General features: G+C 37.3%; 1 protein-coding gene across 1 annotated transcript in view; it reads right to left on the bottom strand.

Moving 5' to 3' along the window:
• The window catches only part of LOC115430443 (sorting nexin-18-like), a 37,902-nt gene that overhangs the window by 14,544 nt on the left and 5,102 nt on the right, over window positions 1–18,256 (bottom strand). The window contains exons 2-3 of the mRNA XM_030150451.1: window positions 14,764–15,057; window positions 6,324–6,706 (exon numbers count right to left, since the gene is read on the bottom strand). Of these exons, the coding sequence (XP_030006311.1) occupies window positions 6,324–6,706; window positions 14,764–15,057 (677 nt within the window). The remainder of the gene's footprint in view (window positions 1–6,323; window positions 6,707–14,763; window positions 15,058–18,256) is intronic.

The raw sequence follows: 18,256 nt of genomic DNA on the forward strand, positions 1-18,256 counted from the left end.
GGTCATAAACCAAAAAAGGTTGGGAACCACTGGGTTAATTCTACCTTTCTCAGCTTCTAAATCAAGGCTTGAAACAGTAAAGCTACTTAAAACCTAGTCACATAAAACTCAACTGACGTCAAAACCCAGCGAAAATATGAATAAAAAAACAAACGCCAATAAACCAATTCAATAGCTATTATAAGTGGCTCCTCCTCTGTGTCCTTCACACCATACCTGCACACTAACAAACTGAAATTCATTGGACTTTGCTCTCCTTTTCCTGCCAAGGCGATTACAGAGCTGTAATCTGAACTCCTGTACTCTGGGCCGGTGGGAAACTTGTTCAGCTCCGTAACCGTCTGAACCCCCTCACACATGGGCAAACCCCCTCCCGCCCTCGTCTTCCTCCTTCTCTCCAGCTCGCTGCATTACCAGGAGGAAGAAGGAAAACAGCGAGAAAGAAAAGGGGAAAAGGGGAGGAGGGGAGGAGAGGAGGAGGGGAAGCTAATCCTGAGGCAGCTCCATTTTGCATTCCTGCAGTCCCAGGGCAACATAAGACAAGAGGCCCAGGAATCTGCACTCATTCAGATCAGATGTAGCCTGTAGACCTCACAGATCAAACCGGCAGAGTCAGATGATGCAAGACACGGACATTTAGGTCGACAAAAGCGGTCGGCAATAAGTGGTCGGCAGCTGTTTTTCGAACTAATCAGCAGTGCAAGAGCCAGTGTTTTTGCAATTTGTTCTTTTATTTGGAAATTGCACTAAGACGCTGGTGGAATGCAGGTTTGATCACAGGAGAATGAAATGTGCAGTCCACCTCAGTATAAACACACAATGAACAGCCTTTACCTAATTGAGTGTTATGGAAACTGTGACTAAAGCAGCGGGCTTTTCTTAGAGGTACTTATTTTACAACTTCAGCAAGAAGCACAAACTTCACATTGTGAGGATGTGATGAAGGGCGTTACTCAGCAGACAAAACCTCCACAAGTTTCCTATGACGACAGATTACTCATTCTTGTGCTTCCATTATCTCTTTTATTGCTCTTTTACTGCATGATTTGCTCTCGGGCAAGTTATTCTACAAAACTGATTCAGCAAATTCCTTATGATTCAACATGTACGTAAGTTAAGTTGCGCATGATTAATCCTGTTCTGACACGCACGTTAGGAATCTGAAAATCTGCAAAGAATAAAAGTCATCCTTCTATCGTAAGCCACTTTACTGTTTATTCACATTACTGACATTTGTGCTTTATTTCCACATATTAAGTTTTGAATATTTATTATATTTGCCATCAAACTACAAGTTGTCCCATAAGTCTCCATACATAGGAAAAATAAACGTTTCTTAACATAAACCATTTTTTTTTATATAATATGCTCTATATGACTGCCATTTTGTCGGGAACACATTTCAATGCGTGTCTGCTGAAGAACTATAAAGAAGAAATATAAAGAAATTCATGTTAGAACCATATACAGGGTGGGGAAGCAAAATTTACAATATTTTGAGGCAGGGATTGAAAGACAGTGTATGTCCAATTAGTTTATTGAAAGTCATGAGAATTTATTTGCCACAAGAAAATGGACATAATAGAAAATGTTTTTATTCTATGTGTCCTCCTTCTTTCTCAATAACTGCCTTCACACATTTCCTGAAACTTGCGCAAGTGTTCCTCAAATATTCGGGTGACAACTTCTCCCATTCTTCTTTAATAGTATCTTCCAGACTTTCTCGTAATAGTTTTGCTCATAGTCATTCTCTTCTTTACATTATAAACAGTCTTTATGGACACTCCAACTATTTTTGAAATCTCCTTTGGTGTGACGAGTACATTCAGCAAATCACACACTCTTTGACGTTTGCTTTCCTGATTACTCATATGGGCAAAAGTTTCAGAAAAGGTATGGATAATTGTGTTAGGTATGATTATGACATCAATATATGTTTGGTTTCAAAACAATTGACGTAGTGCCTGCTGAGAAAAAACAACTAAATGTTCATTGTAAATTTTGCTTCCCCACCCTGTATGTATGGAATGCATTACAGGGGTTGGACAAAATAATGGAAACACCTTCACCTCAAGATGATAATGCCCTAATCCATACAGCTAGAATTGTTAAAGAATGGCATGAGGAACATTCTAATGAAGTTGAGCATCTCGTATGGCCGGCACAGTCCCCAGACCTCAACATTATTGAGCATTTATGGTCAGTTTTAGAGATTCAAGTAAGACGTCGATTTCCACCGCCATCGTCTCTAAAAGAGTTGGAGGGTATTCTAACTGAAGAATGGCTTAAAATTCCTTTGGAAACTATTCACAAGTTGTATGAATCAATACCTCCGAGAATTGAGGCTGTAATTGCCGCAAAAGGTGGACCTACACCATATTAAATTATATTTTGTTGATTTTTTAAGGTGTTTCCATTATTTTGTCCAACCCCTGTATGTCTCCTATGTATGGAGACTTATGGGGCACCCTGTATAAACTTACCAAATGGCAATTTAATAGGCAGATGAAACTAGGCCACACGTCCCAAAACCTGCAGTTTCATGAATGGTATTTTCCTATATTTAATCCACTGATCATGTAGATGTTAATTAAAGTTATAGTAAATAGTTATAGTAAATAAAGTTGTTGAATCAGAAACAGAGAAAACTGAAGAAAAAGTGACATTTTCAACAAATATATCATTAACTAAACATAAATCCAGTGTGTTCATCCACTGTCGTTGATCCAACTCCATGGGTTTTACTGGTGAATCAGTGTTGTAGAAGATGACGGTGTTTCCATGGTAACTAAGGAGCCTCTTAACATCCAGATGGGTCATATTTGATGACCATGAAAAGTCAACAAACTGCATTTTACACAAATTATTAACATGTATTGATAGGATTAGTGGATCAGATGTGATTAAACATTTTAGATCAGCAGATGCTTGCGGTCGCCGGTAGCTGAGGTATTAAAGGGTTTACGTTAGTAGATGGTTTTGGACACCAGTGTTTGGGTCTTTATGGGTTAATATAACAGTGTTGGTTGTCTGGTCAGTATTTCCAGTGAATAACAGTAGCATTATGCTGCGTTTCCACTACGTGGAACCAGCTTGACTCAGCTCGGCTCAACTGGATTCGGTATTCCTGGAGACCGTTTCCATTACAGGACACTACTGACTTTACAGTACGTGGACGTCATAGCGATGCGGCGCGTTATTTCCGTGTCGTCTGCTCAGAGAGTTGCTGATAAACTCGCTCGTTGCGTGTTGTCTTGTCTGAATTTTTACATCGGCCACCAAAGACTGAATCTCCTCAACCAACCATGGTGTAGTTTTGGGCTGTTATCATGTGGATTAATGTACTGCTATATTTACTGTCCACTTCCGCATCTGTTTTTTGTAAAACGGCAGGTCACAGAGAAAACTGTCTGACCAATCAGTGGTCTGCTGTGTTATACATCACAGTTTAGTATTGCTTGGAACCTTGACGGAGGTGATGCCAAAAAACTAGTACCGGGTACCAGATTCCAGGTCCTTTTTCGTAATGGAAACGCAAAAAGGCCGAGCCGAGTCGAGTCGGCCCAAGCTGGTACCACACAGTGGAAACGCGGCATTAGCTTGGTTAAGTTCACCCCTCACTCATCCTTAACTCCACCTTCTTCTACAAATATGGTCACTGGTGGTTCCAAAAAAAAACTAAGATGATAATGGAAAGCAGGGGGCTATAACCTGAGGGGATGTGGGAATGTGGGAATTTCAAAGTCCCAGCAGTCAGGACATCCAGGAAAAGTTTGTGTGTATCAGTGTGTGGGGTCAAACTTTGGAATGGGTTGGGGGTCGACCTCAAGCAGTGTCCAAATATTCAAAAATTCAAAAAAATGTACAAAGAAATGTTATTTTCACAATATCTGGCTCAAGGAAGGGTATGATCATTAATTGGATTGTCAGGTTGTTCTATTGTATGGTGTGTGTGTATATAGAAATGGGGGTGAAGACGTGTGTGTACAGCGGTAGACATAAACTGGTGTGTATGTGACTGTATGTGTGTATGTAGATGTGTGTGTGACTGTATGTGTGCATGTATATGACTGTATAAGTGTAAGTAGAAATGTATGTAGATAATCACAATCTTATGTTGTATATCAAGTGATTCAGCACTAACAGTCTGAGGACTGGAATTAGGGGGTAGGACTGGATAAGCAGTGGCTTCTTCCTACTCCCTTTCAAGCACAACAGTTGTTCTTTTTTTTTTTCCTATTATTTGATTTTTTGTGTATTGTTTATCATCATTATTATTATTATTTTTCTATTGTTTGATTTTTTTTATTTGTGTATTATTTATTATTATTTTTATTTTATTTTTGTTTCATGTTTTGTATTATGCCTGTGTCTGAAATAAACTAACCTAAACCCAAACCTAAAATGTCACATGTGAAGCTTCATAATTGCTTTCTACAAGATAATAGTTGACCCTTTGGCTACGTCCACCTTTTCTACTTAGTCAATGTTCGTAGCACAAAACATTTGTGCTGCAGTGAGGGAAAAGTCCAAGGCTGTGAAAGGCCTGTGCTCTTCAGGGAACTGAAAACAAAGTACTATTTGTCAATCAAAAAGTAGGTGAAGTCCTGTCAGTCACATGGACATTAGGGATTCAGGGCATGCTCCCATAGTTCGGAGCTGTGATTGTATCTAGAGAACAGTGCTGTGCTGGACTATAGAAACAGTGCCTCTAGGTTTGGCAGACGTCAGGACTTTACATGCCAGGAGTGACTCCCTCCTCCCAACCTGCACTGAACTCCTCTGCAAACCCTTTGTACGTGTTCATGTGTGTACGTATGTGTGTTTCGGAGCGGACGAAGCTCTCACAGTACCCGGAGTGATACAATGAACCAGCCATGGGGTTTCAGTTTTCGACCCACATTGACACTGCAGTTGTGTAAATGAAAACAGATGTTTGGCTTGGGTTGAAAACAGTCAGAATCTGAGTCTTTGTGCATTGTCTGCCTTTGTACTGGCATGATTAATGTAAAGACAGGCTGCGGGCTGGATGGGGTTTAGATACAGCATTAATTACTCTGAAATGCCAGTTAAAATAAATGTGGATCTTCTCGTTTGACAGAGACTGAAGCAGAGAAACTGAGAATGAGAGGCCTTGTTTTTTCTGATCTTTGTTGGACTCTGTCTACAGTCCTCCGCCCTGCTGGACTGTCTTTAGGCGACAGTCCTGGCCACGAGTCACTTCTAGCTCCACTTGAAACTAACCCTTCACCTCTAACCTCCCTGTAATCTGGGTCACACATCTGTTTAATATCTTGGAAACAGATTGTGGGTCAGTGTGACTCCATTCACACTCTTCATTCGCTGCATATTTCCTCTGTTTTTCCAGGTTACTACATCTGGAAACCTTCAGGAATACATACTGCATTAAAGAAAGGAAACTGATGTGTGTTAACAAGCTCACACTAGGGATGTGCGATATGATGATATTAAAAAAAACATCTTTTTCATATTATAAACCATTGTTTACTTCATAGCATCACAAATCATACTTGTTATGACATTATTTTTGTCATTTGACCACGTGTTTGCATTTTCCACATGGCATAGACACAACGTTTTGTTGACTTTTTTATTATCGTAAGCTTTTTTTTTTTGCTAAACTTCAAAATGTTCCATGTTGACATTCAGTCTTTTATAAATCAAAATCTCAGTTTGGCTTGTTTGTTTTCTGCTACAATTCTACCATTAAGGAGTACCATACATGTTTGGGTTTCATATTTTTGACCACACTTCACACAGATTTTAGGCCTGTATTTATTTTGTATGTAACTCTAGTGGAAAACTTTTTACTTTTGCCGTTATGTTTTCATCAGGGTTTGTCTGTTTGTTTGTCTTTTAGCAAGATAACTCAAAAAGTTCTGGATGAATTTGGATGAAATTTTCAAGAAATGTTGATACTGGCACAAGGAATAAATGATTAAATTTTGGAGGTAATGGGGGAGGGGGCTGATCTGCCTTGGCGGAGGTCTGCGCTCTCCGAGGGCTTTTCTAGTCTACTGATGTTTTGATCGATTAAATATTCACCAAGGTTCTGAATAAAAGGAGTAAACTAGAACTTTTTCATTTGTCAATTATATAATCAAAAATGTTACAGGAAATTTGGGCAGTTTGACCTACATATCAGTATTTTCATATCACACAGCCCTAGTTCAGACTCTGATAAGATAAAAAATTTAAAAAATGAGGTCTTAGGTCTAAAACACTTATCTTGAACTGCAAACACACTTACATGTCTTTTTGTTCAGTTAAGCAGGTCTCAGAGTGACCACACGATAACCTACCTTTCTGTACATGGATGATGTCGGGGAAATTGGCCAGGTGTCCTCTGTACAGGTCCAGCAGGTCAGAAATGGGATCCAGGTCCTGGCGAGGCTGTTCTGCAAAATACTCCCCGATGGCCTCGTAGGCTTCTCCAGTGTAGGCGATGGCTTTGTTCAGGCCCGCCGAGTAGGCCTGCTGGTCCAGCTCGAAGGCCTGCCCCAGGAGTTTGAAGGACTGTCCCACCTTCTGGTACTCCTTCTTGAAGCCGGAGATCTGTTTGCGGGCGAACTCGTTGATGGTGGTGTTCACAACCACAATGTTCTCGTCCATCCTCTTGGTGAAGGTCTTGAAACCTTCGATTTTGCTCTCGACTTCCTGAAGGTCCAGCGGAACATCTGGGGTGCTGACAGAGGGAAATAAACACTGTAATGAAAGTCTCTTGGGATTTCTTTAGTCTAGGGATGCACAATAACTATCGGCACTGATTATTATCAGTCCAATATTGAAATATTTTTTCAATCTTGCACTGCATTATTTATGCATTATTTATTTATTAGGTTTTACTGTTATTATCTTAATATAGGACTAATTTTATAGGAATTTTTATGATGTACATTGCTAGTCCTCCATACTGATTTTGTTTCATGTATATATATGTAATGCAGTGGTTCCAACCTTTTTTGGCTCGTGCCCCATTTTAACATCACAAATTTCTGGCAACCCCAGACATTCAAAACGGAGACTTTTTTTTTTTTTTTTTTTTTGCTAAAATTAATTGGTTTTGATCATGTAATAGTTTGCTATAATATGTTGCAAATAAACGTTAATTTTAAAGAACATTTAGTCTATATAATGTATATTATTGTGGGCGGAGGCAGAAAAGCCAGGTGTAGTTTACTGCACAAAGAGAGAATTGGATTTTCCTTGGTCAGGATATGTACAGTCAGTCCAGCTTGGATTTACAAGGCTGACAATTAATACTGAACAAACAAGAACTCAAACTATGAATTATGAAAGAGCTGCAGCATCTGAAACTGACCACAATGAACATTTGACAGATAAACACAACCACAGTGCTTCAGTTTCAGACTCACAGTTTGTTATGTCTTTTCTCACCATATATTTTTTATCAGTAAGTTGTTCTTTTTGATCAATTACTAGAAATTTCAGGTGACCCCATTTGAATTCCAAGCGACCCCACATGGGGTCCCGACCCCAAGGTTGAAAAACACTGATGTAATGACATAAATTGAACCTTGAACCTTGAAAGAAATGACATCATTCAGATAATTCCGATAATTAAAGTTGTCACCGATAAATACCACCCATAATAACATATCTAAATTGCTTAGATTTGGTGCATTTCACCAGTACACAGTGCACGTTGTTGCCTTGACAACCGCCATAAAAACCAAGAAGAAGAAGAAGAGGTGTGGATCAGTCCATTGTTGGTATGTGAAAGGGTTTTCAGTTCCTTACTCTGTGCTACAGCTGCAAGACCAAAAGGAAGATCAATCGGCTGTTTTATCTATTTTGGTCCAACAGTAGCAGAAGAAGAGGAACATTCGAAAATGCTTAACGTAATAAAAAACTAGAAGCACTCGGAGAGCGCAGACTTCCGCCAAGGCTGATCAGTGGCCCCCCCCGTGGGCCCCCCCACCCCCGATCACCACCAAAATGTAATCATTTCTTCCTTATCCCATTTCCAACAAACCCTGAAAATTTCATCCAAATCTGTCCATAACTTTTTGAGTTATGATGCACACTAACGATCAGTGGCCCCCCCCCCCGTGGGCCCCCCACCCCCGATCACCACTAAAATTTAATAATTTCTTCCTCATCCCATTTCCAACAAACCCTGAAAATTTCATCCAAATCTGTCCATAACTTTTTGAGTTATGTTGCACACTAACAGACAGACAAACAAACAAACAGACAGACAAACAAACAAACAAACCCTGGCAAAAACATAACCTCCTTGGCGGAGGTAAAAAAAAGCTTAACGTAGCGAACAGTGATCAATCACCACCAAAGTAGGTGTGGACATCTGTAGCCACGCCCACTTTCACCTCTGCAAAAATCATAATCACAGCTCCAATTTTATGGATGCTGTCCACGTTAAGCCTTTTCCTCTCCATAGGGACACATTATAGAGAAAAAGCTTAAAGGGCTCATATTTATCTAAACCCACTTTTATTAGTCTTTGGTTCATTTATTTGTGTATTTGGACCCTAACAGTTCATACAGTTTGAATTTGAACCCTCCCGGTGCTGCAAAACTATCTTTATATTAATTTGGGCAAAAATCCAGTGGATTTCTACAACCTGTTTTAATTCCTGCTTAATTTGTCACGTTTTAGAACTAGTTACGTCACAACATTTGCACATAAAAGGTCCAGACTTCAGACGAACATTTCTCAGAGTACGACATAATTGTTTGTCAGCAGCAGCGGTTGTAGTCCATACTGAAAATATGTCCAAACTTGGAGCCGATTACCTAAAATGTTCAGTTGTTGGTTGGATTAACACAAGTGGTTAAACGGCACAGAAAGCACGGTCAACATCCTGGAGGGGGCGGGGCCTGAAGTGGCTCATGTGCATTTAAAGGGCCAGCGCTCCAAACCACCTTTCTGGTGTCATTACTCAGAAATAGGGTTGAAGATGGACCTGTGGAGTTGAATGAATGAAGAATTCAAACCCAAGCAGAGCATTTACAGTTTATGTAGACCACAGGGAAATGTTTTAAGACGCAGAATTCATTTTTTAAAAAAGCAAAATATCAGTCCTTTAACCCTTTCATGCATGAATTATGAGAACATTATTCAAGATTTTTTTTTTCCTGTTTTTATTCCTCTGTAGGCATGAAAAAAACAATGTGATTGAGTTTTTTCTATGAACCTATTTTTCATGGAGTTACAAAATCATGCGTTTAATTTTAGAAGCAAAGAAACATGTATTTACTGATATACTGTGTGAAAACTATGAGATAAAAACAGTTTTAATGCTGCTAATCTGATGTTTTCTCACATTTTAACAATACCTGCATTGAGATAATATGCAAAAAACAAACAAACAAACAAACAAACAAACAAACCCTTTTTTGTTTAAAAAAAACAAAAAACCAAACAAAAAAAAACTGTTAATTACAGTTTAATAACAATTAGCAATTTTTTTTACAGTCAAACATGTTACTGCAGATCAGGTTTATCTGGAACAGCAAATTTACAGTAATGATATGAAAATGTCAGTGTATGGGATGATGCATAAGCGTCCACTGTGTTGGCTGATAGGGAACTAAAACAACAAAATCCATAAATATATAAGAGAACACCTTTGAACAGCTGTCCACTGTAGGGACCACTATGCATGAAAGGGTTCATGTAGCTTAATGTCTGAAAACAGCGGTTGATCATCAGCAAATTCTGTCTGTGGACGTAAATAGTAAGAACTGAAAACCCATGGTCTGTAGAAGCCTTTATTTGACTATTAACAGAGTTGTACCACTGACTTGAAATAAGAATAAAGGAATGGGAAGAATGGGAACTATTGATGTTTGGTATCGTATTGGTTACGAGAAGCAGGAAGCTATCGGTTATCAGTATCGGGCGTAAAAAAGAATTATCATGCATCCCTTCTTGAATATATACATGACATCATTTTTACAGCAACATGGGAGAGCTGATTCTTCCTGTGAGCTGCTTATCTGTCCTCTACTATCAGCCACTCCCAATGATCAAAGCCTGTCTTTACAGAACACTGAAATCAGGCTGATAACGGTACTTATACTGCTGCTTAAGTCCAAAAACCCTCCACTGACTCTTACACACGGTAATAAAATCAACAGAAATAGATACCTGGAACGTCTGACACAATACAGAATGTTTTTTTTATCCTTTATTTAGCCATAAAAACCCCACTGAGATGGGATATCACTTATTCCGGTCCTCATCATATCCTCCTGAATGTAGCGTAAAACACCTCAAATACAGCTTTTTCACAATCCAGACAAAAATAGAAGTGTTCATACGTCACTGAAAGTAGAGATCTAAACTTCAATCATTGTCATAACAGCAGCTGAGGAAGTAGCCAGTTCCTTAAAGGTCATTTAGTGTTTATTCAGTGGTGTAACAGGATTATTTACTAAACTGACCACATTATTCGGTTGTTTCTCAGCTTCATACAGTGTGTTTTTATTGGACAGAAACTGAATAAGCTCCATCAGATTGTAAAAGGTTGGGTGTGCTGTTTCGTGATATAAGTAAATTCTTCAAAAATATGTGATAAAATGTAAAAATGATCCTTTTTGACTCAGCCTACTTCATATTTCATTCTAATTAAATAGCAACAAGTAGTTTCATGTGTTTAGTATTAATGACCATTCGATACCAATTCCTCCTGTTACTCTTAGTGCTACTCTGGTTGTTTTATGTCTGTATTTTCACTGTGTCTTTGTAAATTTTTTATAAATATGCTAACTTATTATAGTGTTTGGATTGCCCTGTTTGTTTAATTTTAATTTTGTTTATTTTTTTTACCTTCTTTTTCCCTCTCCCTCAAAAGACCCTGCTTTTTGCCAGGCTACATTTGTAAATAAGAGTGTTTCCTTGACCTGTCTTGCTAGGTGAAATAAAGGTTAAATAAAAAATAAAATAAAATAAAATAAAATAAAATAAAATAAAATAAAATAAAATAAAATAATAATAATAATAATAATAATAATAATAAAAGAATTTGCCATCATTGGAAACATTTGTATGTACAAAAAGCAACAAAATATATAGCATAGGCCTGTATGTTTTTAGATATACAGGGTGGGGAAGCAAAATTTATAATATTTTGAGGCAGGGATTGAAAGACAGTGTATGACCAATTAGTTTATTGAAAGTCATGAGAATTTATTTGCCACAAGAAAATTGACATAATAGTAGGGCTGCACGATTTTGGCAAAAAAAAAAATCCTGATTTTTTCCTCTAAAAACTCGATTTTCGATTTCGATTTTTGGGTATAACTAGAAAAGGCAACAGCAGTCAACATGTCGTTTTCATGAGCAGCCCACAATGCAAGCCACTGCTCTGACCTCAAAGCTGTGATGGGATCACGTGATGAACCTACAGTTTTGTTTTGTTTTTTCTCTTCATTAAATCTTTGAAATGAAGAAGAGTATACAAACAATGTATACAACAAGAAAATAACATAAGTTTGTCAGGGGGAATACACTATAAGAAAATGTCCAAATCAGAGCAAATACTGATAGTTGTTACAACCTTTTTGTTTCCACATTTATCTAACAGCTTTAAATAAATTTCAACATCTTACAAAACATAAATAATATTTGGTTTTGTGTTACAGAACTTAGATTTGTGAATGAAAAATTTAGCAAGTAAGAGGACTAAATTAATTATTAAAAAAAAAAAAAATTTTTTTTTTTCTTTCTTTTCTGGGTATCTGGCCCACAGAAGTGATACCAGTGTCAGTCAGTGACAGGCATCAGTCGTGTGTGCGTGGACCAGGTTAATATGAGTGATCCACATGTGGTTCTATTTAAACTGGGGGATCCGTGCGTGGAACAGACTGACCCAGGACACACTGGAGGGATTCTATCCCTGGAGCTGGTGGATGTGTGTGGGCACAGGGCTGTGTGGGCTCCTCAGCTGAGGTTGATGACCCCGAGACCTGGACCTGGTTCGGAAGAAGACAGTACGGTACGGATCCGGGACAACGGAAGATGAGTGATCCGCTTGCAGTTATATTTCAATTGCGGGATCCGTGCGTGAAGCCACGGCTTATATTGGTATAAGTACTGCGGGTTCATGAACAGATTTAACGTCCGGTCATTACACAGACTTCTGTGAAAGACCGCTGTCACAGGAAGAACCTACGGGAGCCCGCGGGCACGCGGAGGCGCGCGGCCCAGAGGCATGAGAGAGATGAAATCGATTTTACGATTTCCCTTTTTTAAAAATTGTCCTAATTAAAAAATCCGATTTCGATTTAAAATCGATTAATCGTGCAGCCCTACATAATAGAAAATGTTTTTATTCTATGTGTCCTCCTTCTTTCTCAATAACTGCCTTCACACGCTTCCTGAAACTTGCGCAAGTGTTCCTCAAATATTCAGGTGACAACTTCTCCCATTCTTCTTTAATAGTATCTTCAAGAAAGTCCACATTGCTGTGTGATGTTCTATTGGTAGCATGTTCTAAAACGCCCCAAATAGCAGAATCCAGAGGGTTTAGATCTGGGCTAGAAGGCGGCCATAAACATGATTCCCAAAAATTGCTAAAGTTGGATTTGTTGCTGTTGTCAACAAGTGTTTTGGTGTTCTTGTGTCAGATTTTAACTTTAAATCATATTTTACTGCATCTCTAACGGTCTTGTTGTCTACCTCAAGTTCAATTGCCATTTTTCTCATGGATTTGGTTGGATCCTTTAGGATTTTGGATTTGAGAGCTTTAATAAAAGCTCTGGTACGTTTTTTGTTGCTTCCTCCACTTCCAGACTTTCTCGTAATAGTTTTGCTCATAGTCATTCTCTTCTTTCCATTATAAACAGTCTTTATGGACACTCCAACTATTTTTGAAATCTCCTTTGGTGCGACGAGTGCATTCAGCAAATCACACACTCTTTGACGTTTGATTTCCTGATTACTCATATGGGCAAAAGTTTCTGAAAAGGTATGGATAATAGTGTTAGGTATGATTATGACATCAATATATGTTTGGTTTCAAAACAACTGACGTAGTGCCTGCTGAGAAAAAACAACTAAATGTTCATTGTAAATTTTGCTTCCCCGCCCTGTATAAAGTAGAATTCGCCTGGAATTCAAATGGGGTCGCCTGAAATTTCTAGTAATTGATTAAAAAAAAAAAAATTACAAATAAAAAATATATGTTAAACACAGACAGACATTCCCAATCCATAACAGGCAAACTGTGAAGCTGAAACTGAAGCACTGTGGTACTGTTTATCTTTCATCTACAGAGGACACAAATGCAATGCCACGTCTCAGGAGGATATAGGGAAATATATGATTTACATAGAAAAATGCAAAACGCAGAGGATAATGTTTTAATAAATGGAGAAAAATCACTTGGGAAAGGCAAAAAAAATAATTTGGAAGTTGTGACAAAAATAGTTATGGGTCTTTAAGGATTAAAAAAATGTTCTGAAACAAATGCAAGTCTGGGCTTGATTTGATCCCCTTAAGATGGTGTTTTTAAACTTGGGGTCGGGACATTACGTGGGGTCACCTGAAATTTCTAGTAATTGATAAAAAAAAAACTTACTAATAAAAATATATGAATATATGGTGGGTTGACAGAGCCAATCCCAATCCATAAAAGACAAACTGTGAGTCTGAAACTGAAGCATTGTGGTTCTGTTTATCTGTCAAATGTTCATTGTGTACCCACATATTCTGGACGTGTCCTCAGATCAGACCTTTTTGGGATGATATATTTGCCGCTGTGAACACAGTTTTCAACCAAACAATTTCTAAAGATTTAAAGCTTACTATTTTAGGTGTAGTCCCAGAAAGTTTAGATGGAAATAAATTAAAATTCCACTAAAATACCGCTTACGAATTTTACAAACGACAGCCATTGAATGCATCACTATCAAGTGGCTGAAACCTGAACCTCCCACAGATAACATTTGGATTGAGAAAGCGAGAGAAATCTATCAGATGGAGCAAATTACTTAAGTACTTAGAATTCAGGGAGAGATATTTACAAAGAGATGGAGTCACACGATAAACCTTTTAATGCAATAAGCATTCAGAAGTGGTCATATACATGTATGTTTGTTGTCAATCATGTTAAATTTGTGATTAATTATAATCAATATTTACTGCAGATGTTTTTTGTTTTTTTTTCTTTCATATATGCCATATGGGGATGTTTGATTGGATATGTTAATGCATGTAAAATGTCTTGTATATTTGTATGAGCAAAACTAAATAAAAATTAAGTTTAAACAAAAAAAAAAGTTCATTGTGGTCAGTTTCAGATGCTGCAGCTCTTTCAAAATTCATAGTTTGACTTCTTGTTTGTTCAGTATTAACTGTCAGCCTTCTAAATCCAAACTGGACTGACTGTACATATCCTGACCAAGGAAAATCCAATTCTCACTTTGTGCAGTAATCTACACCTGGCTTTTCTGCCTCCGTCCATAATAATATACATTATACAGACTAAATGTCCTCTAAAATTATCCTTTATTTGCAACATAATATAGAAAACTATTACATGATCAAAAACAAATTAATTTTTGCAAAAAAAAAAGTTTCTCTTTGAATGTCTGGGGTCGACAGAAATGTGTGACATTAAAATGGGGTCATGAGCCTAAAAAGGTTGGAACCACTGGACTACATGTACATTATTGCCCTTATGCTATTGTCTATTTGAACCTTGAACATGAACACCACTGAAGTTGACATCTCCTCCAGTATCTGGTTCCTACCTGATGGTGAGGAAGAAGTTGGCCCCCACCAGCTCATCCCTCTCCGCCTTCCTCTTGCCCTGTTTCCACGCCTTCTCATCCGTCCCGCAGGTCAGAAAGTGCTGGAAAACGTCACATCGCGCCAGCACCGGGTGGCTGGTCATGTGGTTCATCCACCAGATCAGACCCTTCCTTCTCTTGGAGATGAAGTCCTCCTCGAAGCGCCCCGTGGCCTGTTTCTCCGGCAGGTGGGGGACGGAGATGACGGGGAAGCGCTCCACCAGCCGAGCGTAAAGCCAGTCGAAATGTTTATACCTGAAGAGACGAACCGAGGGAAGTGATGACAGAGAATTGAGTTCATTTATCCCAGTTTTGTACCTTTTGTGTAGTTATCCTTCCCAAACCAGTAGGACTAAAGCAGGGGTGTCAAAGTCATTTTAATTCAGGGGCCACATTCAGCTAAATTTGATCTGAAGTGGGCCGAAACAGTCAAATAATAACATAATAATATATAAATAATGCCAACTCCAAACTTTTCTTTGTGTTTTAGAGCGAAAAAAGTAAATTTACAGGCTGGGGAAGCAAAATTTACAATATTTTGAGGCAGGGATTGAAAGACAGTGTATGACCAATTAGTTTATTGAAAGTCATGAGAATTTATTTGCCACAAGAAAATTGACATAATAGAAAATGTTTTTATTCTATGTGTCCTCCTTCTTTCTCAATATCTGCCTTCACACGCTTCCTGAAACTTGCGCAAGTGTTCCTCAAATATTCAGGTGACAACTTCTCCCATTCTTCTTTAATAGTATCTTTAAGAAAGACGACATTGCTGTGTGATGTTCTATTGGTAGCATGTTCTAAAACGCCCCAAATAGCAGAATCCAGAGGGTTTAGATCTGGGCTAGAAGGCGGCCATAAACATGATTCCCAAAAATTGCTAAAGTTGGATTTGCAGAAATCTTATATTTTTCTTGCTGTGTGGGCTGGAGCACCATCCTGTGTCCATACATAATTTCCATCTGGGTAGTTTGCTTTAAGCCATGGCAATACCTGGTATCTGGATGGATTTGGTTGGATCCTTTAGGATTTTGGATTTGAGAGCTTTAATAAAAGCTTTGGTACGTTTTTTGTTGCTTCCTCCACTTCCAGACTTTCTCATAATAGTTTTGCTCATAGTCATTCTCTTCTTTCCATTATAAACAGTCTTTATGGACACTCCAACTATTTTTGAAATCTCCTTTGGTGTGACGAGTGCATTCAGCAAATCACACACTCTTTGACGTTCACTTTCCTGATTACTCATATGGGCAAAAGTTTCTGAAAAGGTATGGATAATAGTGTTAGGTATGATTATGACATCAATATGTTTGGTTTCAAAACAATTGACGTCGTGCCTGCTGAGAAAAAAACAACTAAATGTTCATTGTAAATTTTGCTTCCCCACCCTGTACATTGTGAAAAGGTTTACATCTACAAACTATCCTTTCAAAAGATGTGAATAACATGAATAAACTGAAAAAAATAAGTGTAATTTTAACAATATTCTGCCTCGGTTTAACATTTACACATGTATATTGTAACTTACAGATCACAGTGGATCTACAAATACACAAAACATTTAGTAACGGGCAGAATCTTATTAATTAAAATTGTACTTAAGACATTTCAGGTTGTTCATATTTGTTCAGGTTATTCACATCTTTTATGAAATTATACTTTGTTTTATTTTTTTATTTATTTTTTTATTTATTATACTTTGTTTTAATGTAAATACATGAAAATATTTACATTTACAAAGAGAAAAATTTGGAGTTGTCATTATTTTTATGTTCTTACGACAGTATTTTACAGGTCCTGCCCACTTGAGATTGAATTGGTCTGAATGTGGAACCTGAAATAAAAAAGGATTGTTCATATCTTAGTGTAATTTTTGTATTTCACAAATTCATCCAAAGGGCCGGACTGGACCCTTTGGCGGGCCAAATTTGGCCCCCGGGCCGCATGTTTGACACCTGTGGACTAAAGAGTTTGAATCATGTGTGGATGATTTGAGTGGATAAACTTAACAGGGTTGGTGCTTTTCATCCAAATAAAAATTCCAAACTTTTTCAAAAGTGCTATTTTTGTTCCCTCAGACTTTGACTACATGTAATAATAATAATAATAATAATAATAATAATAATAATAATAATAATAATAATAATAATAATAATACATTTTATTTAAAGGCCCTTTTCAGGACACTCAAGGTCACCATACAAAGTTGTTAAAAGTAAATAAAACACAATTAAAATTACACATATACATATATAAAGTACATGGGTACATAAAATGGCAGTAGATAAAAGTGAAATTATGGAATTGAGTCTGAATAAATAAGTCTTAAGCTGGGATTTGAAGGTGGTGATGGAGTCAGAGTTTTTTTATGTGTTTATGTGTTTTTTATGTGTACTTTTATACTTGAGGGCCTACTTTTTTGGTTGAGATTGTTCCTGTTTTGTGTAGTAGAAAAGTTCATTTTGATGAATGAATGAATGAATGAATGAATGCATAATTCACAGTAAATTATGTTTTACTGACAGAAAGATTCTCAAAATACATGAAAATCACTAAAGTGCATGAATATCACAAAAACAAGTTTCACTGAACTCATTCCAGTACCAATAAATATTAAGATGGGGGGGCTGGGGGGACATGAATAAAGTGCGGGGGGGAGGGGGGGGGTTTATTCTAAGAGTGGAGGGAGGGACTTCTCCTTAAGTACCACATATGTTTTTCTTTCATTTTCTCTCTCTCTGATGTCTTCACAACTAACTTATGAGTAACAGAAAATTTAAGTTTGACAAAAAAATAGTAATTTGATTTATATCGTGATGCATATCGATATCATCGGGTATGAAAAAAATTATCGTGATATGATTTTTTTCCATATCATCCTCTTGCTCATACTTTTGCAGTTCTAATATCTGAGTGCTTTCAAATCTAAATATGTATGTAATAAGTTGTACACAAAGACTAATCTACTCTACTTTATTACAAAGAAATACCCACAGTCGTTTTTTTTTTCACTTTTTCCCTATTTTATTTTTATATATCGATCTGCTATTTAGAAATAGTAAAGAACATATACATTTTTGTTTTTTATTTAAATTAAAGTTTATTACAGATAAATACCACCAACAAATAATCTGCAGTATTTTACTTCATGTTATTCTAAAATTCTTTTTTTGTATTGTGTATATTTGTATATAAAGTATGTCGCTCCTTTGTGAGTTTCAGTTTTAACTTTCTATGGCTGTATTTTTCAATTCTAGTTTATAACAAATACATACCCATATACCGTACCTTCACCCCACTCCACCACCAAATAATCTGCCTTTTATTTTATTTTATTTTATTTTATTTTATTTTATTTTATTTTATTTTATTTTATTTTATAGGCAGGATAAGGCAGGATGGAACCAGTTGGGTAAATGGGGGGGATTAGAAGAGCGGTCTAAGAACCTTTCCC

Source organism: Sphaeramia orbicularis, chromosome 12 (assembly GCF_902148855.1).
Source record: "Sphaeramia orbicularis chromosome 12, fSphaOr1.1, whole genome shotgun sequence".
Classification (NCBI taxonomy): domain Eukaryota; kingdom Metazoa; phylum Chordata; class Actinopteri; order Kurtiformes; family Apogonidae; genus Sphaeramia; species Sphaeramia orbicularis.